The sequence below is a fragment of the Mustelus asterias genome, assembly GCF_964213995.1.
Source record: "Mustelus asterias chromosome 26 unlocalized genomic scaffold, sMusAst1.hap1.1 SUPER_26_unloc_7, whole genome shotgun sequence".
Lineage (NCBI taxonomy): Eukaryota > Metazoa > Chordata > Chondrichthyes > Carcharhiniformes > Triakidae > Mustelus > Mustelus asterias.
The window spans coordinates 890,303-904,170 of NW_027590114.1; the positions used below are offsets into that span (position 1 = coordinate 890,303).

General features: G+C 47.8%; 1 protein-coding gene across 1 annotated transcript; it reads right to left on the reverse strand.

Moving 5' to 3' along the window:
• Positions 1–267: 267 nt before the first annotated feature.
• Positions 268–11,631, reverse strand: LOC144482171 (uncharacterized). The gene is made up of 4 exons (XM_078201380.1): positions 11,604–11,631; positions 9,254–9,925; positions 2,718–2,808; positions 268–355 (listed from the first exon to the last, which is right to left on the reverse strand). Exons 1-4 carry the CDS (start codon positions 11,629–11,631, stop codon positions 268–270), a joined length of 879 nt encoding a protein of 292 aa, XP_078057506.1.
• Between the last annotated feature and the right edge of the window lie 2,237 nt (positions 11,632–13,868).

The following is a 13,868-nucleotide window of genomic DNA, read 5'->3' on the forward strand; positions in this document are numbered from 1 at the left end:
AGACTCTGTTGCTGAGAACACTGAAAGCACATTGCTGCTTAAACAATGGTTTGCAGCAATCTTTCCTTCAATGTGGAGACTAAAACTACAACAGTTTTCCAGCTGGGAAACCAGGTAAGCAGGGAAATCAGTGCCAGGCTGGAGGGGCTGATGGAATAGGGAGGGAGAGGGGCAGGAATGAAGGGTTTGGAAGGAGCTGTCGAAGATCTTCACAATTCAGGATTTCACTGTAACCGGTGGAGCAGCAATGTTTATAGATTGAAATGTTCACACTGTCACTCTCAATCCCGGTCTGCATCCCCGCAGCGACTCCAGCTGTCTCTTCCCATTTGGACTGAACCGATTAAACTCCAGCCTGAAACAGATTAAAGATGAAACAGGAAATAAACAGATTGAACAACAGAGTAAATAACAGGAGACTGGAGTTAATGGGACAAATCTTCTGGTCTCTGGATCGCCAGAGACCAGACACACATCCGAAGATGAGCATCGGGACCCTGTGGATGTCCTGACGCACTGATCTACCTGGGAATTGTCCCAGAGATATTAACGACTATTGGGGAATTCCCCTGCTGCAGTTAGAGTCAGATACTTGGGACAGATCCACAAAATTTACCTGGATAGTTACTCAGGTAATGTTAGACAGCTCACCGCCTGGACTAATACCTGAATAGCACAACCGAGGCCCCCAATCACTTCCCACCGATCCCCATACTACACCTCCCACAATCTGACTAGACCCACTCATAGAGTCATAGAAGTTTACAGCATGGAAACAGGCCCTTTGGCCCATCTTGTCCATGCCATCCTTTTTTTTTAATCCCGAAGCTAATCCCAATTGCCCGCATTTGGCCCATATCCCTCTATACCCATCGTACCCATGTAACTATCTAAATGCTTTTTAAAATATAAAATAGTACCCTCCTCTACTACTACCTGTGGCAGCTTGTTCCAGACACTCACCACCATCTGTGTGAAAGCATTGCCGCTCTGGACACTTTTGTATCTCTCCCCTCTCACCTTAAACCTAAGCCCTCTAGTTTTAGACTCCCCTACCTTTGGGAAAAGAGATTGACTATCTAGCTGATCTAAGTCCCTCATTATTTTATAGACCTCTATAAGGTCATGCCTCAGCCTCCTACCCTCCAAGGAAAAAGGTCCCAGTCTATTAGCCTCTCCTTATAACACAATCCATCAAGTCCCAGTCGCGTCCGAGTAAATCTTTTCTGCACTCTTTCTAGTTTAATAATATCATTTCTATAATAGGGGTGACCAGAATTGCACACAGTATTCCAAGTGTGGCCTTACCAATGTCTTGTACAACTTTAACAAGACGTCCCAAGTCCTGTATTCAATGTTCTGACCAATGCAACCAAGCATGCCGAATGCCTTCTTCATCACTCTGTCCACGTGTGACTCCACTTTCAAGGAACTATGAACATATACCCAGAGATCTTTTTATTCTGTAACTCTCCCCAATGCCATGGCATTAACTGAGTAAGTCCTGCCCTGGTTCAATCTACCAAAATGCATTACCTTGCATTTCTCTAAATTAAACTCCGTCTGCCATTCGTCAGCCCACTGGCCCAATTGATCAAGATCCCGCTGCAATTGGAGATAGCCTTCCTCACTGTCCACCATGCCACCAATCCTGGTGTCATCTGCAAACTTACGAACCATGCCCCCTATATTCTCATTCAAATCATTGATATAAATGACTAATAACAGTGGGCCAAGCTCTGATCCCTGAGGCACACCGCTGCTCACAGGCCTCCAGTTTGAAAAACAACTCTCTACAACCACCCTCTGACTTCTGTCAAGGAGCCAATTTTGTATCCATTAGGATACCTCACCGTTGATCCCGTGAGATTTAACTTCATGCAACAGCCTACCATGCGGTACCTTGTCAAAGGCCTTGCTAAAGTTCATGTAGACAACATCAACTGCACTGCCCTCATCTGCCTTCTTCGTTACCCCTTCAAAAAACTCAATTAAATTTGAGAGACATGATTTTCCACTCACAAAGCCATGCTGACTGTCCCTAATCAGTCCTTGTATCTCTAATGCCTGTAGATCCTGCCCCTCAAAATACCTTCCAACAATTTACCCACCACAGATGAGAGGCTCACTGGCCTGTCGTTTCCAGACTTTTCCCTGCAGCCCTTTTTAATCAAAGGCACAACATTTGCCACTCTTCAATCTTCTGGCAACTCACCTGTGACTATCGATGATACAATTATCTCGGTTAGTGGAACCGCAATTTCCTCCCTAGCCTCCCACAACGTCCTGGGATATATCTCATCAGGTTCCACAGATTTATCTACCTTGGTGTGCTTTAAGACTTCCAGCACCTCCTTCTCTGTAATATGTACACTCCTCAAGACATCAGTATTTATTTCCCCAAGTTCCCTAACATCCATGCTTTTCTCAATAGTAAATGCTGATGAGAAATATTCATTTAGGATCTCGCCCATCTCTTGTGGATACGCACATAGATTACCTTGTTGATCCTTAAGAGCCCCTACTCTCCCCCTTGTTACTCTTGTAAGCAGACACAAATTTCTGTGATTCCTTAGATTAAATATTTCTTAGAATAAAATCAAATAAATGAAACAGGACAAAGCAGCACCCAGGCACAAAATGTGAACAGACAAGGAGGTCTTTTAAAATGCAGAAACAAGGCTGACAAAGGAACTCAGGAATCACATTAGCATAACCTTCCATTTAATTTAATTGGCTCCACGGATATCAGGAAGCCCTTATCAAACAGAAGGTCTCCGAGACATGAACGACTTCCCGATAAAACACCTATTGTACAAGAAACTCCGGAGATCTCAGACAATTACCACCTCCCTAGACTGGGCAATCACCAGACTTAACACATCAACTCCGCACCTAAAAACCCATTAAACAGAATGGTCAGAGTCAAATACTGTAATCAAAACATTAACATTTCAATCATACGACGTGTCAAAGTTCGAGTATAACTGCAGCCCATTGCGGCAGGCTTTCAGAGTGCTTTCGGGACAGTGCTGTTTGTATGTCCTGATTGCACCTCCGTCGACGTTAATAAAGCTGTACCGCTGTTGAACCTGACTCTGAGTCCGAAGTGGTCGTGTTCGCCCACTCGCGCTAACACTCTTTTGCCCTTTATGTATTTGTCGAATCTCTTTGGATTCTCCTTTGCCTTATCTGCCAAAACAATTTCGTGTCCCCTTTTTGCCCTCCTGATTTCTCTCTCAACTCTACTCCTACACGCCCTATACTCTTCAAGAGATTCACTTGATCCCAGCTGCCTATGCACGTCATGTACCTCGGTCTTCTTCCTGACTAGGGCCTCAATATCCCGAGTCATCCAGGGTTCGCGACTTCTGCCAGCCTTGCCCTTCACTCTGAGAGGAATGTGTTTACCCTGAACCCTGGTTAACACACTTTTGAAAGCATGCCACTTACCAGACATCCCTCTTCCTTCCCACAGACTCCCCCAATTAACGTTTGAAAGTTCCTGCCTGATACCATCGAAATTGGCCTTGCCCCAATTTCAAATATTAACTTTTGGGACAGACCCATCGTTCTCCATAGTTATCTTAAAACTAATATAATTTTGGTCACTGGTCCCAAAGTGATCCCTCACTTCTGTCACCCGCCCTTCCTAATTTCCCAAGAGGTGGTCAAGTTTTGCCCCCTCTCTAGTCGGGCCATCCACATACTGAATGAGAAATTCCTCCTGAATACGCTCAACAAATGTTTCTCCATCCAACCCTCAAATACTATGGCTGTCCCAGTCAATGTTGGGAAAATTAAAACCTCTGAATATTACCACCCTATTTTTCTTGGTGCTATCTGTAATCTCATTACATATTTGCTCCTCAATTTCCCGCTGACTATTTGGGGGCCTATCGTACAACCCTATCAAAGTGTTTTCCCCCTTCTTATTTCTCAGTTCCACCCATATAGACTCAGTGATCGAACCCTCGGAGATATCCCCTCTCAGCACGGCCGTGATGCTTTCCCTAATCAAAAGTGCAACTCCCCCTTCTCTTTTACCTCCTGTTCTATCTTTTCTAAAGCATCTGTACCCTGGAACATTAAGCTGCCAGTCATGTCCCTCCCTTAGCCATGTTTCAGTAATTGCTATAATATCCCAGTCCCACGTACCCATCAATGGCCTGATTTCATCTGCTTTGCCCGTCAGGCCTCTTGCATTGAAATAAATGCAGTTTAATCTGGACTTCCCTTGCTCTCTCTCTTGCTTCTGTCTGATCTGTCTGGTAGTAGGATTACTGACACTGCCTTTACTAATTAACGTGCTCTCTTTAACTTCCCTGCTGTCCTCAAACTTCTCTCTGTCTCCCTATTGCTTTGGATCCCCCGCCCAACCCCCCGCCGCCCCCGCCCCCACCCCCCCCCCCCCCCCCGCACCGCCCCGCCAAACTAGTTTAAACCCTCCCGAGCGGCTCTAGCAAATCTTCCCGCCAGGATGTTCGTCCCCCTCCAGTTCAAATGTAACCCATCCCTCTTGAACAGATCAGCCGTTCCCCAGAAAAGATCCCAATGATCCAAAAATCTAAATCCCTGCCCCCTGCCCCAGCTCTCAAGCCAGGCACTCATCTGCCTAATCCTCCTATTCCTACTCCCACTCGCACGTGGTACCGATAGTAGTCCTGAAATTACTACCTTCGAGGTCCTACACGTTAGCCTTCTGCCTAACTCTCTATATTGACATTGCAGGATCTCATTCCTTTTCCTATGTCGTTGGTACCAATATGTACAACGACCTCTGGCTGCTCACCTTCCCCCTGAAGGATGCCCTGCCATTGCTCAGAGACGTCCCTGGCCCTGGCACCAGGGAGGCAACACACCATCCTGGAGTCTCAATTGCAGCCACAGAAACACCTGTCTGTGCCTCTAACTAGCGAGTCCCCTATTACTACTGCTCGCTTGCTCCTTGCCCAACCCTGTCCCACAGCAGAACCAGTAAAGGCAGTGTCAGTAATCCTAGTACCAGACACATCAGACAGAAGCAAGACAGAGAGCAAGGGAAGTCCAGATTCAACTGCATTGATTTCAATGAAAGAGGCCTGATGGGCAAGGCAGATGAAATCAGGGCATTGATGTGTACATGGGACTGGGATATTATAGCAAAAACTGAAACATGGCTAACGGAGGGACAGGACTGGCAGTTTAATGTTCCAGGGTACAGATGCTATAGGAAAGAACCAGCTGTGGTGTCACAGGCCTGGCTGCTGCTGGTATCTCCCCCTGACAGGCTGTCACTCCCCTAAATCATCGCTACCTCCCTCCAGCCCGACTACCTCCCACTCGGCCTTGAACAAATCTGACTAAACCTCCCAACTTGTCCTCATCTGTCCCAACCTCTCCTGACCTGACATAGAAACATGGAAGATAGGAGCAGGCGGAGGCCGTTTGGTCCTTCGAACCTGCTCCACCATCCATCACAATCATGGCGGATCGTCCAACTCAATAGCCTAATCCTGCTTTCTCCCCATAACCTTTGATCCTGTTCACCCCGAGTGCTCTATCCAGCCGCCTCTTGAATACATTCTTGACTATATCTCTGACTTACACTGATTACTCAAGAACCAACCCCAACCCACTACTCTCCAAAGCTATTTACCAATCCCAACCCCCGACAATGCAACCACATCTGACTAAACACCCAACAACATTACCAACTCCCAGCCACCATCCAATCTGCTGATTAACCCTCCAACCCAACACAATACAACTCGACCACCCTCCCGACACCCAGAATTAATCCTTAAACCTCTCCCTAGCTCCCTGACTAACCATTCATCCAGCGACACACCAACCCATTCACTCCCCCAATCAACTAACACTTATGGAGCTCCCCGGGGTCACTGCTGTAAATAAGGTGTGCTCACTCCACTCTGCCCTGATGGAGATTGCCAGGGTCACTGTGCTGGAAATAGGGTGCGTGCTCTCTTTACCCTGACTCCACTCTGCTCTGATGGAGCTCCCCGGGGTCACTGTGCTGTAAATAGGGTGCGTGCTCGTTCTATCGCGACTCCACTCTGCCGTGATGGAGGTCGCCAGGGTCACTGTGCTGTAAATAGGGTGCGTGCTCTCTCTCTTTGACGAATCTATTCTGTTCGGATGGAGCGCCCTGGGGTCACTGTGCTGTAAATATGGTGTGTGCTCTCTCTTCCTCGACTCTAGTCTGCTGTGATGGAGCGCCCCGGGGTCACTTTGCTGTAAATAGGGTGTGTGCTCTCTCTTCCTCGACTCTAGTCTGCTGTGATGGAGCTCCCCGGGGTCACAGTGCTGTAAATAGGGTGTGTGCTCTCTCTTCCCCGACTCTAGTCTGGTCTGGTGGAGCTCCCGATGTCGCAGTGCTGAAGATTCTGGGAGAAATATGCAGCAGTTTCAGATTGGGGGGATTTTCACACATACCGACAATCTGCTTACCATTGCTGCTGCTTGGAAGATTCAGAATCATTTATATTTTAAATCCATTCATATTTTAATTGTTACACTAAAAATTAACACAAACACTCACGAGATCCATTCCAACTCCTGTAGGTCAGTATGAGGTGGCAGAGAGCAGGGACAGATTGGTCTGTGAAGGAGCTTAATCCCAGGTTCAGAAACCCCACTGAATGATTTGTACAGAGAGCGGAGGCGAGATCCTCAGCACAAGCATCTGTGAGAGCGTTATTATCCAGACTGGAGACGAGAGAGAGGAATAACAGGAATCATGCTCAATCCCCAGTGTTTTATATAATACTGTTAATAACAATAATAATGTATTGCATGGGACATTCCAAAAACACAACTTGCATTTCTGTAGAATGAATAAATACTCAATGCTGAAAATGAAATATAAATAAACTGGAAATGCTCAGCAGGTTAGCTAAATACATGTGAAGAGAGAAACAGGGGTAAAGTTTGAGCTTCCATTGGAACTGGGAACGGGCAGTGAATTGACAGGTTTGAAGTGGCTGCGGTGGGTGGCTGGGGAAGAAACAAAGAAAGGACAAACTGGAATTACAGGAGTGATTAAATGATAAAAGTGATGATGGGACAGGACCATAATCACAAGATCCCCATGTCCTTACTCGGAGTGGCTCGGGAGGGACATGGGATGGTCAGTGCTTTGGGAATGCAGTTTGTGGTGAGGTTGAAGTTAATGGCTGTGATTTTACCAGAAGCTCTGAAGTCCCAGCATGGGGATTGGAAATGGGTGGTGTGTCCGTGTGGGCATGATAGGCAGAGTTATGAAGGTGATGTTGTCAGAGGCGGACAATTAACGGTTGGCAGGCAGGGGACCTGCCCACTGAGGCAGCCTGGGCAGGGGGCAGTCCCGGTTCAGGCAATGCTCGCACCATCTCCAAAGTCAGAAGTCTCGCAAAACCAGGTTAAAGTCCAACAGGTTTATTTGTTAGCAAATACCATAAGCTTCCGGAGCGCTGCTCCTTCGTCAGATGGAGTGGAAATGTGCTCTCAAACAGTGCACAGAGACACAACATCAAGTTACAGAATACTGATTAAAATGCGAATCCCTAAAGCCAGCCAGGTCTTAAAGGTACAGACAGTGTGGTTGGAGGGAGCATTAAACACAGGTTAAAGAGATGTGTATTGTCTCCAGACAGAACAGCTAGTGAGATTCTGCAAGTCCAGGAGTCAAGCTGTGGGGGTTACTGATAATGTGACATAAATCCAACATCCCGGTTTAGGCCGTCCTCATGTGTGCGGCATCTCCACCATCTCCAAAGGCAGCCTGCAGGACTTTCAAACACAGCAGCTCTGGAGGAAGCAGCGAGGGAGCTCTGCTTACTGAACGAGGGGCTGAAAGGACAGAAAGCAGAGCAAGGGTTGCTCCCCAATCACTATTTCCTCCCTGGAGGGACTCTTCCCGGCTGCTCGGGCTCGGCGGGAGGTCCTGTTCCCTCAGGATGGAAGGAGAAGATTATCCCATCGGTACAAACCAGTCTGGATGGAGATTGCTGGGTGGTGAGCAGGTTTCAGACACGTGGTTACAGAGTGAAAAAGGATCAATGTCCTGATGTGTTCTGCCACGGTGAGTGCAGCACAGCCTGATATGAGAATAAAGATGAGGGTGAAATTGCAGAAAGAACATCTCCACCCAGACACTGGCAATGCAAAAGCGGAAGCAGTTGGACAAGCTAGGAGATTGGGCAAGGAAGTGGCAGATGGAATACAATGTGGTAAAGTGTGAGGTTATGCACTTTGGAAGGAGGAATAGAGGCACAGATTATTTTCGAAATGGGAAAATGTTGAAGAAACCAGGAACACAAAGGGTCTTGGGAGTCATTGTTCAAGATTCTCTTAAGGATAACGTGCAGGTTCAGTCGGCAGTGAGGAAGGCAAATGCAATGTGAGCATTAATGTTGAGAGGGTTTGAATACAAGAGCAGGGATGTACTTCTGAGGCTGTATAAGATTGTGGTCAAGCCCCATTTGGGGTATTGTGAACCGGTTTGGCCCCATGTCTAAGGAAGGATGTGCTGGCCTTGCAAAGAGTCCAGAGGATGTTCACAAGAATGATCCCTGGATTGAAGTGCTTGTCGTGTGAGGAACGGCTGTGGACTCTGGTTCTGGTCTCGTTGGAGTTTAGAAGGATGAGGGGAGATCTTACTGAAACTTACAGGATACTGCGACACTTGGATACAGTGGATGTGGAGAGGATGTTTCCACTAGTGGGAAAAACTAGAACCAGAGGGCACAACCTCAGGCTAAAGGGACAATCCCTTTAAAACAGAGATGAGGAAGAATTTCTTCAGCCAGAGAGTGATGAATCTGCGGAACAGTTTGCCGCAGAAGGTTGTGGGCGCCAGGTCATTGAGTGTCTTTAAGACAGAAATAGATAGGTTCTTGATTAATAAGGGGATCAGGGGCTATGGGGAAAAGGCAGCAGAATGGGGATGGGGAAAAATATCAGCCATGATTGAGTGGCGGAGCAGACTCGATGGGCCGAGTGGCCTAATCCTGCTCCTATGTTTTATGGTCTTATGGTTGTAGTTGGAGCTGGTTGCTGCTGGAGCTTACTGTTGCTGGAGCTCTGGAGCAGTTTGCTGCTGGAGCTGGTTGTTGCTGGAGCTGATTGCTGCTGGAGCTGGTTGTTGTTGGAGCTGGTTGCTGCTGGAGTTGGTCGTGGCTGGAGCTGGTTGTTGTTGGAGCTGGTTGCTGCTGGTGTTGGTTGTTGCTGGAGCTGGTTGCTGCTGGAGCTGGTTGTTGTTGGAGCTGGTTGCTGCTGGAGTTGGTCGTGGCTGGAGCTGGTTGTTGTTGGAGCTTATTGCTGCTGGAGTTGGTTGCTGCTGGAGCTGTTTGCTGCTGGAGTTGGTTGTTGCTGGAGCTGGTCGTTGCTGGAGCTGGTTGCTGCTGGAGTTTCTTCCTGCTGCAATTGGTTACTGCTGGAGCTGTCTGTTGCTGGAGCTGGTTGTTGCTGGAGCTGTTTGCTGCTGGAGTTGGTTTTTGCTGGGGCTGGTTGCTGCTGGAGCTGGTTGTTGTTGGAGCTGGTTGCTGCTGGAGTTGGTCGTGGCTGGAGCTGGTTGTTGTTGGAGCTGGTTGCTGCTGGAGTTGGTTGCTGCAGGAGCTGGTTGTTGTTGGAGCCGATTGCTGCTGGAGTTGGTTGCTGCTGGAGTTGGCTGTTGCTGGAGCTGTTTGCTGCTGGAGTTGCTTGTTGCTGGAGCTGGTTGTTGCTGGAGCTGGTTGCTGCTGGAGTTTCTTCCTGCTGCAATTGTTTACTGCTGGAGCCGGCTGTTGCTGGAGCTGGTTGTTGCTGGAGCTGGTTGCTGCTGGAGTTTGGTTGCTGCTAGAGTTGGCTGTTGCTGGAGCTGTTTGCTGCTGGAGCTGGTTGTTGCTGGAGCTGGTTGTTGCTGGAGCTGGTTGTTGCTGGAGCTGGTTGCTGCTGGAGTTTCTTCCTGCTGCAATTGGTTACTGCTGGAGCTGGCTGTTGCTGGAGCTGGATGTTTCTGGAGTTTGGTTCCTGCTGGAGCACCCGCTGCTCCCATTGCCCCGTCGCCGTTTACACTGAAAACAAAAAAAAATCCCTCGGAGTGAAGTGCAACACGCACTCCACCATTACAGAGGCATTTGTCGGCCCCGCAAATGCCTTTAAAATGTTCGGAACGGCAATTTACTGCTTGCGGACAAAGTAGGTGGTCCACCCTGCCCTTCATGGGTTAATGAAGGGCAGGTCATGTTTGACTAATTTGGTGGAATTCTTTGAGAACATTTCATGTGCAATGGACAATGGGGGAACCTGTGGATGTGGTGTATCTGGATTTCCAGAAAGCATTTGACAAGGTGCTGCACCAAAGACTGCTACATAGGATAAAAGTGCACAGTGTTACAGGTAACATATTAGCATGGATAGAGGATTGGTTGAGTAACAGAAAGCAAAGAGTGGGGGTAAGTGGGTGTTTTTATGGTTGGTGATCAGTGACTGGTGGTGTGCCTCAGGGATCAGTTTTTGGACAGCAATTGTTTACGATTGACATAGATGATTTGGAGTTGGGGACAAAGTGTAGTGTGTCAAAATTCGCAGATGACACTTAGATGGGTGGAAGAGCAAACTGTGCAGAGGACGCTGAAAGTCTGCAAAGGGATATCGATAGTCTAAGTGAGTGGGCGAGAGTCTGGCAGATGGGGTACAATTTTGGTAAATGTGAGGTCATCCATTTTGGTAGGAATAACAGCAAAATGGACTATTAGTTAAATGGCAAAAATGGCAGCATGCTGTTGTGCAGAGGGACCTGGGTGTCCTTGTGCAGGAATCTCAAGGAGCTGGTTTGCAGGTGCAGCAGGTAATTAAGAAGGCAAATGGAATTTTGTCCAACATTGCTAGAGGGATGAAATTTAAAAACAGCGAGATTATGTTGCAGCTGTATAAGGTGCTGGTGAGGCCACACCTGGAGTACTGCGTACAATTTTGGTCTCCTTACTTGAGAAAGGATGTACTGGCACTGGAGGGGGTGCAGAGGAGATTCACTGGGTTGATTTCGGAGTTGAGAGTGTTGGTTTATGATGAGAGACTGAGTAGACTGGGGGTATAATCATTGGAATTCAGAAGAATGAGGGGCGATCTTACAGAAACATATAAGATTATGAAGGGAATAGATAAGATTGAAGCAGGGAAGCTGTTTCCACTGGCGAGTGAAACGCGAACTCGGGGGCATAGCCTCAAAATTAGGGGAAACAGATTTAGGACTGAGTTGAGGAGGAACTTATTCAAACAAAGGGTTGTGAATCTCTGGAATTCCCTGCCCAGTGAAGCAGTTGAGGCTACCTCATTGAATGTTTTTGAGGCAAGGATAGATAATTTTTTGAACAGTAAAGGAATTAAGGGTTATGGTGAGCGGGCGGGTAAGTGGAGCTGAGTCCACGAAAAGATCAACAATGATCTTAATGAATGGCGGAGCAGGCTCGAGAGACCAGATGGCCTACTCTTGCTCCGACTTCTTATGTTCTTACTGGCTCGCCTCGGAAAAGTTTCATGGTGGGCAGGAACATCGTAGAGATAGACCCTTCAGAGGCCACCGGCCATAGCTTAATGTGATACAATGTCTCCTGCTTTGTTCCCAACGGGCTCCCACTCACCCACTTCCGTTTTCTGGGTGAGGTCCATACCGGGGTAGATCCAATTGCTCCACTTGACAGTTCGCTGCGGGCGGGGTGTGGTGCTTCACGTTGTGAACATCTGTGCTCCAATCATTGGGCCACAATGTACATGAAGTTGTGAATGCAGATTCCCCCCATTTTACAACCGCTGGAACAAAAACATGGGATCCATCAGCAACTCCTAAACTTATTTGGCCGACTATGGATCCCTTTTCTAGGATCTGGAGGGCATCGGGGAAATTGCCTGATAATATCACACTGCCCTTTTCTCTCTAAATCTGTCCAGCAAGGATGCCCGTAGAGCTTTGTGGAACTACCTGCCACTGTTCGACCCGGAGGGTGTCGTTAGGAGCAACGCCTCTATCAGCCTGGAGGAGGGGATCTGCGCCCTCTACACCCTCTCAAGGGAAACATCACCAGCGCTGGACGGTCTGACAATGGAGTTCTTCAGGGCATTTTGTGACACCCTGGAGAAGGACTATTCTGTTGTCCTGAGGGTGTAGCCCCTCTCATGGCACAGGGCTGCAAATGCCCTGCTGACTCTTTGCCAGGGCTCTATAATCACGCATTGGCACCATAGTGGATCACATGATCCACTCTGAGCAATCCTCCACTACTCTGGGCTGCACCATTCGAGATAACATTCATCTGGTCTGGGGTCTAATCCATCATTCCCAGAGGGCTGCTCTGCCGAACGCCTTCCTGTCTCTTGACCAGGAGAAGGCATTCGATACGGTGAATCACGTGTATCTACTCTGGACTCTGTGGGCATTCGGTTTGGGAACACACTTTCTCGCCCGGGTCAGATTACTGTACGCTACCGAACACTGTCCCGTGAAGGTTAAATGGTCCCTGAGGGCGTCCCTTCATTTTGGGAGAGGAGTACAACAGAGCTGCCACTTTGTGTGGCCAACTGTATTCCTGTGGCTCTTTGTGGAGGAGGTTCTCTGTTTTGACTCGACGCAGACCAGTATCGGACTAGTCCTGTTGGTAAACGTTGATGTCAGGCTCCTCATGATCCCACACCCGAGAAGGCAATTTCTGTGTTCCGGAGGGTTCCTATGTCCATGGTGGTGGGTGCGCGAGTGGGAGGAGGTGAGTGTGCGGGCAGCAGAACTGCCGTTTTACAGCTTTCTGCACACATGCTCATTTGAAACCTCCAAGTTGTGCAGCCGAAATTTGGGCAAGAATAGTCTGCATCCCCACTCCCCACTGGGGAAAACAGAGCGAGGATCTTTCACTGCACAGCTACCGTAAGAATTGACCGAATTTGATAGTAAGTGCCGTAAGAATTGACTTGCGAACTCCCCGAAATAACAGATCTGAAATTCTACATTTCGGAACTAAGAACGAATTTGGCATGAACGCACATCACCTCCGTGAAGCCTCTGCTAAGGTTGTTCTGTACGGAACAGGGTGTTAAACGATAGTTAAAGTCTAACAGCAGCCTAGATTTCAGCAGTGTCTATCAATCCCGACTAATGATAAACTCATCTATAACCCACAACCATGATAACACAGGGACTACTGCCATATTCAGGGAAGACTGAGGGAGTATGGTCAGACTCTCCGTCATTTTCACCTTTCCACCCCTCCCTGACCCTTACCATCCCATGCAGCCTTCCTAAATATGGTATTTTGTGATATTAAAATGCTGGATTGAATGGGGTTAACTGAAATTGTTTGTTCAGTGTCTGTGAATAATGTCAGTCTACGTGGAGCCGGGCGGTGTCACTGGAGGATTTCCCTCTTCTACTTATTAAGGGTTCTGTTCAGTTTGTTACAGCATAGAATCAGCGGGAGCATCAACTCCGGCACTAACAGGGATAAGCGGCTGCATGGAGACGGGGAGGGGAGATCAGAATCTGAGAACAATGGACTGGAATGTTCCAACAATGGATCAGAATCTGAGAACAATGGACTGGAATGTTCCAACAATGGATCAGAATCTGGGAACAATCCATCGGAATATTCCACCCCCACCACCCCTGCCACCTTTAGATTTTAATACATGTGGAAATTTTGCACTGGCTCTTTACTTCCTGTCAGGTGATGGATTTTATAGGTTATCACTCTCATTGCAGATTCTTTATGTACTCTTGTTCATTCAAGGATTTTACTATCCCATCCTGGCAATGATTGGTATCCCTGGTAAGTCTCCCTGTGCAGTAATTAATTCTATAAAGCCTATTTAACTCTATTCATAATCTTGCGATTTACTCTGCACTGTTACTTTTGTTATTC

Bases quoted from the DNA above. Each gene is read 5' to 3' on its own strand.
- LOC144482171 (XM_078201380.1), bottom strand. From the start codon at position 11,631: ATGGACCTCACCCAGAAAACGGAAGTGG. The intron at 9,926-11,603 runs GTGAGTGGGAGC...CAATTGCAGCAG, and splicing joins CACCCAGAAAACGGAAGTGG to GAAGAAACTCCAGCAGCAAC. The intron at 356-2,717 runs GTTATGCTAATG...AATCTGTTTCAG, and splicing joins CCAATTAAATTAAATGGAAG to GCTGGAGTTTAATCGGTTCA.